Source organism: Phacochoerus africanus, chromosome 15 (assembly GCF_016906955.1).
Source record: "Phacochoerus africanus isolate WHEZ1 chromosome 15, ROS_Pafr_v1, whole genome shotgun sequence".
NCBI classification, from domain to species: domain Eukaryota; kingdom Metazoa; phylum Chordata; class Mammalia; order Artiodactyla; family Suidae; genus Phacochoerus; species Phacochoerus africanus.
The window spans coordinates 15,191,229-15,201,495 of NC_062558.1; the positions used below are offsets into that span (position 1 = coordinate 15,191,229).

The window sequence follows — 10,267 nt, forward strand, 5'->3', positions numbered from 1 at the left end:
TTTGAAAAAAAATAAAGTCAGTAGGTTGGAGTACAGTGTGTGGGGGGACAAATGGGAGGAGTTGGCCTGGGAGTCAGGGGCCAGATCAGGGGGGCTTATCGTCTACATAAGCTGTCTCTGCTTTAGCCCAATAGGAAGACAGTGAAAGGTTTTACACATGGCAAATGCATGGTGCAACTTCAGTTTCCTAAAGGTCGTTTTGATGGCTACATGAAGGATGAACGATAAATATGTAAAAATGCCGTAGGAGACCAGTTAAGGGCATTTAATTAGTCACTTGACAGATGGTGATGCCTCGAATTGCATGGTAGTCACGGAGGTGGAGAGGAGTAGATGGTGTGAGTTCTATGTTGGAGGCAGAATTGGTGAGATTTGATGACTGATTCAGTGTCGGAGGTGGTGAGGGAAGGAAGGTGTCTGACCATGTCTGAGATTGTTCTGGAAATTGCATGGGGTGGTTACATGCTACTTGCCTGTTCCATGGTGTTCTGAGGTGGAGCTTCAGCTGATGCTAGAATAGCCCTGGGGGACCAGAGACTTCTAGGAAACAGCATCCTCCAGAGGGAGAGCCCAACAGTTCATCAGAACATGGAGGAGGAAGGTGTGGGGAGGATAGAAGGGTAAAGGAAGTGGGATTCTGGAGGGCACAGTGGAGCGAGTAGGGATGGAGGCCAAGGAAGTTGGCTGGAGAAGAGGAGATCAGAGCCAGATGAGGTGAAAGAATGGATGTCTGGCTGTACCTTGGCTCCAGGTAGGAAAGCGGTCCTTGGGAGTCTGAGCCTTAGTACACTCATGCTCCCTTGATCATTCCCCCAAACTCACGTCTTCCACTCTTTCTGTATTGATTGATTGTTTGCTTTGCAGCTCTTCTGTGAGTCTTCCACAGATCTGTGATCTCAATCACATCGTGGATTTCCTGAAGTTGAAAAGCACAAGGCCACAGAAGTGATAGATACATTTATTTTATTTTGTATTATTAAAGCATAGTTGATTTACAATCAAATTGTGCCAATTTCTGCTGTATAGCAAAGTGACCCAGTCATACATACATATATACATACACATTCCCTTTCTTGTATTATCTTCCATTATGTTCTGTCCCAAGAGACTGGATATAGTTCCCTGTGCTGTACAGCAGCACCTCACTGCTTATCTGTTCTAAATGTAATAGTTTGCATCTTCTAACCCCAAACTCCCTGTCCATCCACTCCCTTCCCCCTCCCCCTTAGCAACCGTAAGTCTGTTTAGAGATATATTTTATTGAGGTGAAAACGTGAGGGATGGAGGGATGGAAGAACTAGTTCCTGTCCTGGCTCTTCCGTTCTCTAGTGAGGAGCCCTATCTCTACCATCTCTACTAGTTTCTCCCCCCACCCCCGACCCAGTGCCGTGGCATGTGGAAGTTCCCAGGGATTGGGCCTGCACCACAACAGCAACCTAAATCACTGCAGTGACAATGCCAGATCATTAATCTGCTGTGCCACAAGGGAACTTTGACCATCTCTAGTTTTAAATGTCTTCTTCCTTTCTATGGGTCTAACAGCCCCATAAGTGTACATTTTACAAAGGACATTTCACCGGAATTGCTTCATTTGGCCCCACAACAAGCCTCCATGATAGGCAGCACTGGTGGTGTACAACCTGTTTTCTAGGTCAGAGAACTCACGTTTGGAAAAAAACCAAAGCAGGTGCCTCACAGAAAAGTCCAGATCAGAACTAGGTTGTCTGATTCTGAGTTCTATATTCTTTATATCATATGAGATAGAGGTTCTATAAAGCTCAAAACACATTGTAAACAGTCAAGCACTCTTGACCTTCAGTACCTGAAAGTGAGAGTTCTCCCACGAATTCTTTGTAGATCCCACGTTGCCCAGCAGGTGCTCAGTGGGGAGCTGTGATGCTCATGTGGATGGATTACAGGGCTCTGCTCGAGCTCTTTCGGAAGCTCTGTTTTCCCTAAATAGATTGTAGCTGCACTCTGTTGGTCTGGGACACACCTTAATTCTTCTGTCTGCTGGAGTCATGTAAGTTGGGTTGCTGCCATTTATGATCTGTATGAATTTGGGAAAATCATTTATTCCACCTGAGCTTCATGTGCTTTACTTTTAAAATGGGAGAATGATATCTGCCTGGGGTTTCTTTTTTGCAAGGTGAGATTGAAAGCAACTTTTTTTCCCCATCTTTTTAGGGCTGCACCCTTAGCATATGGAAGTTCCCAGGCTAGGGTTCGAATTGGAGCTACAGCTGCCAGCCTAAGCCACAGCCATAGCAATGCCAGATATAAGCTGTGTCTGTGACTTACACCACAGCTCATGGCAATGCTGGCTCCTTAACCCATTGAGGAAGGCCAGGGATCGATCCCACATCCTCATGGATTCTAGTCGGGTTCGTTAACCACTGAGCCACAATAGGAACTCCTGAAAACAACTATTGAAAACACTTTGCCAGCTATATAAGGGAGGCTTACAGTTCCCTGTACACTCTAGACATTAAAAAAGTTTTATTTAATTATAGTTAATTTACAAGGTTGTGATCATTTATGCTGTACCACAAAGTGACCCAGTCCCATACATATAGACATATCCATTCTCTTTCAGATTCTTCTCCCACATAGATTATCACAGACTACTGGGTAGAGTTCTCTATGCTCTATAGCAGTTCCCTGCTACCCAATCATTCCATATACCTCAGTGTGTATATGCCAGTCCCAAACCCCTAATCTACCCCTCCACCCCTCCACCTGTCCCTTTTGGTAAATAAAAGTTTTTAAAAATCTGTGAGTCTGTTTCTGTTCTGCAAATAAGTTATTTGTATCCTTTTTTTTTAAGATTCCACATATAGGTGATATCATATGATGTTTGTCTTTCACTGTCTGATTTAGTATGATAGTTTCTAGGTCTATCCATGTTGCTGCAAATGGCATTATTTCATTCTTTTTTAATGGATGAGTAGTATTCCATTATATATATATATATGTATCACATCTTCTTTATCCATTCCTCTGTTGATGGACATTCAGGTTGCTTCCATGTCTTGGCTATTGTAAATAGTGCTGCAGTGAACATTGGGGTACATATATCCTTTCGAATCTAGGCATTTGTTAAATGGATGTACACTGACAATGCGAAGAAGCTTACATAACATCCTTCCAGGCCATTAGGGCTGTTCCCATAGTGGGAATTCAGTTTGCAAGTGGCACTCAAGAAGTGTATTTTAATGGTGGGACATCATGTTCAAAGTCGGACCTTTAGTTTATTGGACTGCTCAGTGGAGCAAGCAGATGTTCTTGTTCTTGAAAGGTTCACTGGTTCATGAAGGTCCCTATGTCTCAAGGGCTACATATAGAGTGACTGTCCCCTGCTCTCAGCAGTCTCTGTGCTGATTGGTTCAGCTATGAGGAGCTTACTCTTGGTCTTTGTGGTCCTTGTCTTGCTCTTCTCTGTTCCACCAGGTAAAATGGAATCTCCTTCCTGTGAAGTCATGATCCCTTAAGGGAAAGAGGGTATGAGGTCCTATAGGGGTGAGAGGGAAGCTGGACTTGGATGGAGGAAGTGGAAACAGAGAGGGATGTGAGCAGAGATGGAGTCGTTGGCTCCAGGGAATGGCGATAGGGTGCTAAGGGCCCATAAGAGTTTTAGAGAAGAAATTGGTTCTGGATTTTGGTCTGGGGAATCTGTGGAGTTTGGGGGGAAGGTTGGATGGATGGTATTGGCAGAAGTGGGGGCACAGTAAAAGCATGAGGCCTTTAGAGGACGGGTCAGATTTGGGGGTGGGAGGGGAGATGTTTCTTTAGGACTCTTAGGACTTGCCCTCCCAAGTCAGTTATCTGGATTATTTTTGCACACATTTAGAAACCAAGGCAAATTGGATGATGAGCAGAATCAACAAACAGAGCTAATTGTTCAAAAGTATTAGCTTAAAGCATGATGAGGTCCTATGGAACATAAGTTTGAGGGGTCAGAATTTATGTCCTCTGGACAGAAACCAGCAACTCGATACTACTGAGAAGGGTCTGCTTAGGCCACTCAGGCGGAGCATCCCAAACTTTGCTTGCAGTTTGCTGAACTCTGCAGAAAGCTTTTACCCTTTGCTCCAGAGCTTCCTCCTCTCAAGTTATCCCATAAGGGCCAAAGGTGAAGCGTTCAAAAGATAGATGGAGGATTGCACTGAGATTTCTGCTGCTGTTCCAGAGGTCAGGGTCTCTGGGCATATGCTGTCTCCACTGGCCTCCTTTGTCCCCAGAGAGGTGCTCCAGGATGAATGGGCATGTGAAAGGCAAATTGCTTGCCAGTGGCCTTTGGTCCTACCACATTTGTTATCCTCACACCATGAAGCTCTGTGGGCCAACTGGGTGATGAGACTGCTAAGGCTTGACACACAAGAGTGGAGAATTCAGTGCACTCAGGGCCACCCTCATCCTTTTAAATTGTTTCCCTACCACTCCTCCTCAGCCCTTCAGCTGCCAGAAGCACTCATGTCTTAAAGTTAGGAAAATTCTGGCAATTGACTTAAATATGTCTTTCAGACCCTTTCACACTCGTTATCCCATAGGATGCTTTCAAGGACCCTGTGATGAGGCCTCAGCAGGGAAGGGTTAGACAGAAGGTAGTTCATGCAGGGCTAGAACCGTGGGCTTCTGTAATTCTCTGTCAGGGATCCTTCCCTGCTTCAGGAACACTTTGATGATCTCAGACTTCCTTGCTGCCATCCTAAACCCTGGATGCCTCCTGGGTGCACTCTGAGGTCTAAATGTTTTTTCCATGGTAGATGGTCTCAAGTGAATCTGCTGGTTCCCGTTACGTGTCCCGACTTGATGAATGATTCATGTGAGTGGGAACCATGGGGATGAATGACTTATAGTGGAGTCTCTGGAAAATAAGAACAACAGAAAAAGGGGGAACACAGCCATAATATGACTGGGGTCTTTGGATCCTGTCCAATTTACCATTAAAAAGTTGCCAACTGTAGCCTTCAATCCAGTTTATCCATGGCTTTATGACCCTGCAAGCACTGTGCATTTACTTCTGTTTTTGTTGGCAGTTAGAAGTGGACAGAACATTTACATCAGAAGATTATTAAATACATGCTGGCGAATGAAAGGTGTTTGCAGGCCCACATGTAAAAAAAATGAAATATTTCATATTTTCTGTGGTCTTCATCAGCTATGCTGCATTGACGCATCGAGTATGCCTGTACTGACTGGGAAATAGTTGTATCTGAGGCTTCTTCTGCCTTCCTCTGGGCACCTTCTCAAGATGTACCATCCCATTAAAACAATGGCTTTAACCTATCAATGTTTCCGCGTCTGCTGTGTTTCTCTTTATTTAGAGGTTTGCATTGTCTCTCTCATGGGAATAATCTCTTAGGAGTCGTTTTCTTTTTGTTAATGTATACCTATTGAAACCTTCCTAAAAACATTTTTTGAAAGTATACCATACAGTCAGAAAAGAGTACAGGTCATAAGCGAACATCTTAATGAATTTCGCAAATATAGCACATCCACATAACCTGAACTCAGAGGAAAACAAAGAATGTTATATTATCCCAGTCACTACCAGTCACTGTGCCACAAAAGTCAATCTCTAACCTGACTCCTAATAGTGTAAGTCCTGGCGCCTGATTTTGAACTTTATATAAATGGAATCATACAGTAAGTCCTTCTAATCCCCATTATGACATTTATTCTTACTGTTTGATCTAATTGTAATTTATTCAGTGTTACATTAGGGAATAGACCACAATTTATTTGAATACATTAATGTAGATGGTCATTTGTATAATTTTCAGTTTGAGGCTCTTTTAAATAGTGCTGTGATGAACATTCTTGGATGTGTTTTTTTTTGAGGCTTATATGCAAGCATTTCTGTGGTATATACCCAGGAATGGCATTGCCAGTTACAAACTATGCATAGAATCAGTAGATACTGCCAAATTGTTTTCCAAATTGACTGGACCATTTACACGTCCACCCACAGTGTGTCTGAGAGTTCTTGTCGTATCACATCCTTTTCCACAGCTAGTATTTTCTGCGCGCCTCTTCTGCCTCACTGCTCCAAGTCTGGGAGGTGTATAGTAATGGTACCAAGTGATTTAATTTGCATTTCACTGATGGCTAATGAAGCTGAGCTCCTCTTTGCTTGTTTATTGGCGATTTAGATATGCTTTTTGGGTGATGTACTGTTCAAGGGTTTCATCTATTTTTTCTGTTGGATTGTCTAACTTTTTCTACTTGGGAATCTCCTAAGGAACACTCATTATTGGACATTGGAAATTATTAATAAAGCAAAATTCGTATTAGAAATATTTAAGTTTAAGGATGGAGTATGTTGTAGTTTATGAGGCACAGTTACAGAAACTTTGTGCTGTTTAATGTGGCCAGGCCAGAAAAATGTTTTAGTTCTAGGTATTATTAAATTTCATTAGCCTAAGTAAGATAAACCACTCAAGTTAATAATGATTCAACCTCCTCCTTTTTTGAGTAGGTTTTAGGAGGAATTAAATCAATGAGAGAGAAGAGGTGCTGCTACTCTGATGGGGAGAGGAAGAATAAATTTGCTCCCAATTAACAAACTCCTGGAAGGGAGCATTATCAGAGCTTGGAGCTGTAAACAAACATTGCTGTCATGGGTGAAGTTCCCAGCCTGTACAGGTTACATCCTAAGAAGGAACTAGACTCTTTTAGCTCTTGTAAGAAAAGGACAAAGGTTGCCCAGCCAAGTCATCTTTCAGTGTCATTAACATCATTTCTGCTGTCAGCTACATTCATCTTGAGTGTGTCCTGCTTAGGTGGGGAGAATAAATAGTACAGGTGGCACCTTCCTTATCTTCCTCAACCTATACACAGGGCCTTTTCTTCTTCTCCTCCTTCTCTTCCTCCTTCCCCTTCCCCTCTTCCCATTCCTCTTCTCCTCCTCCTTTTCATGTTTGCTCTTGTTTGCATATTTCATCTATATGTGTTTGTGCAATAGGCTGGACTTCATTTTTCTGACTTGACAGCCATCTGTGCTGTGTGAGTTTCCTCAGGCCTTTGAAGGATGACCTGTAGTGGTGCTGGGTCTTTCCTCCTTACCTTGTCTATCTCAGATCACACCTTTACTGCTGAGAGACCTTTGATGTGTCTCATGTTACCTCCCTGCCAGCTCTTTTCTGCTTTTCTTGTTGGGAGTCTGCCATTGGAAATTTGACTGAAAGGTGGGATTTTCCCTTTATAGCTACCATTGGGGTTGTTGCTGTCCTGTTCATTCTGATGCCTCTCAGTATTTTGGGGAGCAAATGAAAGAGCTACCACATTCCCTGTAGACTTCACCGAGTCTGACTTGTGCGATGATCCATACTGAGATAGGGTAAATACTACTGTTTTGTATATATTTTTTAATCCCCTAAGCATCAAATCAATGCTGCTCATGGTCTCAGGTCTCACAGAGTCTTTTTCTTTTGGTAGCTATATGTTTTAAAATTAAATTTATTTAAATTAAAAAAACCCAGTTCACTCATTTCTCCTACCCTCCCTACCTCCAGTCTCTTGCAACCACCAGTCTGTTCTCTGTATAAATGAGCTTGCCTTTTTTTTTTTTTTTTTTGCTATTTCTTGGGCCACTCCCGCGGCATATGGAGGTTCCCAGGCTAGGGGTTGAATCCGAGCTGCAGCCACCGGCCTACGCCAGAGCCACAGCAACGCGGGATCCGAGCCGCGTCTGCGACCTACACCACAGCTCACAGCAACGCCAGATCGTTAACCCACTGAGCAAGGGCAGGGACCGAACCTGCAACCTCATGGTTCCTAGTCAGATTCGTTAACCACTGCGCCACGACAGGAACTCCTGCTTTTTTTTTTTTTTTTAAGATTGCACATATGAGAGATTATACAAGATTTGTCTTTCTCTATCTGACTTATTGTGCTTTGTATAATGCCCTGGAGGTCTCTCCATATCGTCACAAATGACAATATTTTGGTCTTTTTTATGCCAAACTAATATTTCATTATATATATATACACACACATACACACCCATATATATATATACCTATACACACACACACACACACACACACACACACACACACATATATACATTTTCTTTATCCACTAATCCACTGGTGGATACTTAGATTGTTTCTTTATCTTGGCAATTGTAAATAATGCTGCAGTAAACATGGCGGTACATATATATTTTTGAATTAGTGTTTTTGTTTTCTTCTGACTGGTGCTCAGAAGTGGAATTGCTGGAGCATAGTTCTACTGTTAATTTTTTCAGGAACCTCTATACTGTTTTCCTTAGTGGTTGTGCCAAGTTACATTCCCATTAATAGTTCTCAAGGGTTCCCTTTTCTCCACATCCTTGTCAGCACTTTTTGTTTATTCTCTCTCTCTTGTTTTTTTGTTTTTTTGTTTTTTTTTGGTTTTTAGGGCTAGGGGTCAAATTAGAGCCACAGCTTCCGGCCTATACCACAGCCACAGCAATGCAGGATCTGAGTCACATCTGCCACCTACACCACAGCTCACGGCAACGCTGGATCCTTAACCCACTGAGTGAGGCCAGGGATCGAACCTGCAACCTCACGGTTCCTAGTGGGATTCATTTCCGCTGTGCCATGATGGGAACTCCCTATTCTCTTTTTGGTAATAGTCATTTTAACAGATGTGAGGTGATATCTTGTGGTTTTTGATTTGCATTTCCTTGATGATTAATGACGCTGAGGTTATAATGGCTGTAGGCCATTTATGTGTCTTTTTGGAGAAAGGTCTGCCCATGTAAAAATTGTGTTGTTTATTTTTTGCTTTTGAGTTGTGTAAGTGCTTTTTTTTTTTTTTTCGTCTTTTGTCCTTTTTTTAGGGCCGCATCCCTGGCATATGGAGGTTCCCAGGCTACGGGTCTAATTGGAGCTATAGCTGCCAGCCTATGCCGGAGCCACAGCAACACCACATCCAAGCCGTGTCTGTGACTTACACCACAGCTCATGGCAATGCTGTATCCTTAACCCATTGAGTGAAGCCAGGGATCGAACCCGAAACCTCAGGGTTCCTAGTCAGATTGGGTTCCGCTGCACCACAATGGGAACTAAGTTCTTGATATGTTTTGGATATTAGGTCCTATCAGATAGAATTTGCAGTTATTTTCTCCTATTCAGTATATGTTCCCTCTTCATTTGTTGATGGTTTCCTTTGCTGTTCGAAAGCTTTTTAATTTTCTATAATAAAGAAGTCCTGGGGTTCCCATCGTGTCACAGTGGAAACGAATCTGACTAGTATCCATGAGGATGTGGGTTTGATCCCTGGCCTTGCTCAGTGGGTCAGTGATCCGGTGTTGCTGTGAGCTGTGGTTGTAGGTTGCAGACGTTGCTCAGATCCCCTGTTGCTGTAGTGGTTGTGTTGGTCTGTAGCTGTAGCTCCGATTCAGCTCCTAGCCTGGGAACTTCCATATGCCACAGGTGCAGCACTAAAAAGCAAAAAAAAAAAAAAAAAAGTCCCACTTGTTTATTTTAGCTTTTGCTTTTGGTGTCAGATTCAAAAAGTCATGGCCAAGACCTATATCAAACAACTTACTGCCTATGTTTACTTCTAAGTTTTATGGTTTCAAGTCTTGCATTAAAGTCTTTAATCCATTTGAGTTAATTATTATGTATGGGGTAAGGTAGCAGTTTAGCATTATTCTTTTGCATGTGGCTGTTTTTCCCAACACCATTAATTGAAGAGACCATTCTCTCCCTAGTGAACATTCTCAGCTCTGTTGTCATAAATTAATACACCTTATATGTATGGCTTTATTTTTGGGCTTTCTATTGTTTCATTGATCTGTGTTTCTTTTTTTGTGTGTCAGTACTATAATCTTTTAGTTACTATAGCTTTGTAATATAGTTTAAAACCTAGGAGTTTAATGCCTCCAACTTTGTTCTTTTTCTCTCAAGGTTGCTATTTAGGGTCTTTTATGGTTCCATATACATTTTAGGCTGGATTTCTTGGTCTAGAATATAGACATTTTAACAGTATTAATTCTTCTAAACCATAAGAACAGAATATATTTCCATTTATTTGTGTCTTCTTAAATCTCTTTCATATATCTTGTAGTTTTCAGGAGTTCCCTGGTGGCTCAGCTGGTTAAGGATCTGGCATTGTCACTATTTTGCTTGGTTACTGCTGTGATCTGAATTCTATCCCTGAGTGGGGAACTGACATATTCTGTGGGCATGGCCAAAAAAATCTTGTAGTTTTCAATATTCAGGTCTTTCACCTCCTTAGCTAAGTTTATTCCTAGGCATTTTAATTTATT

The 10,267-nt window shown here is 42.2% G+C and overlaps 1 protein-coding gene across 1 annotated transcript; it reads left to right on the plus strand.

The window, feature by feature from the left end:
• The first annotated feature begins 3,392 nt into the window (after positions 1-3,392).
• Positions 3,393-5,209, plus strand: DEFB135 (defensin beta 135). Its single transcript, XM_047759662.1, has 2 exons — positions 3,393-3,450; positions 5,040-5,209. The coding sequence occupies exons 1-2, from the start codon at positions 3,393-3,395 to the stop codon at positions 5,207-5,209; spliced, it is 228 nt and encodes a 75-aa protein (XP_047615618.1).
• Positions 5,210-10,267: the final 5,058 nt, after the last annotated feature.

Coding starts and splice junctions, on each gene's coding strand:
- DEFB135 (XM_047759662.1), top strand. CDS start 3,393: ATGAGGAGCTTACTCTTGGTCTTTGTGGTCCTTGTCTTGCTCTTCTCT. Junction 3,451..5,039: donor GCTCTTCTCTGTTCCACCAG/GTAAAATGGAAT, acceptor TTTTGTTGGCAG/TTAGAAGTGGACAGAACATT.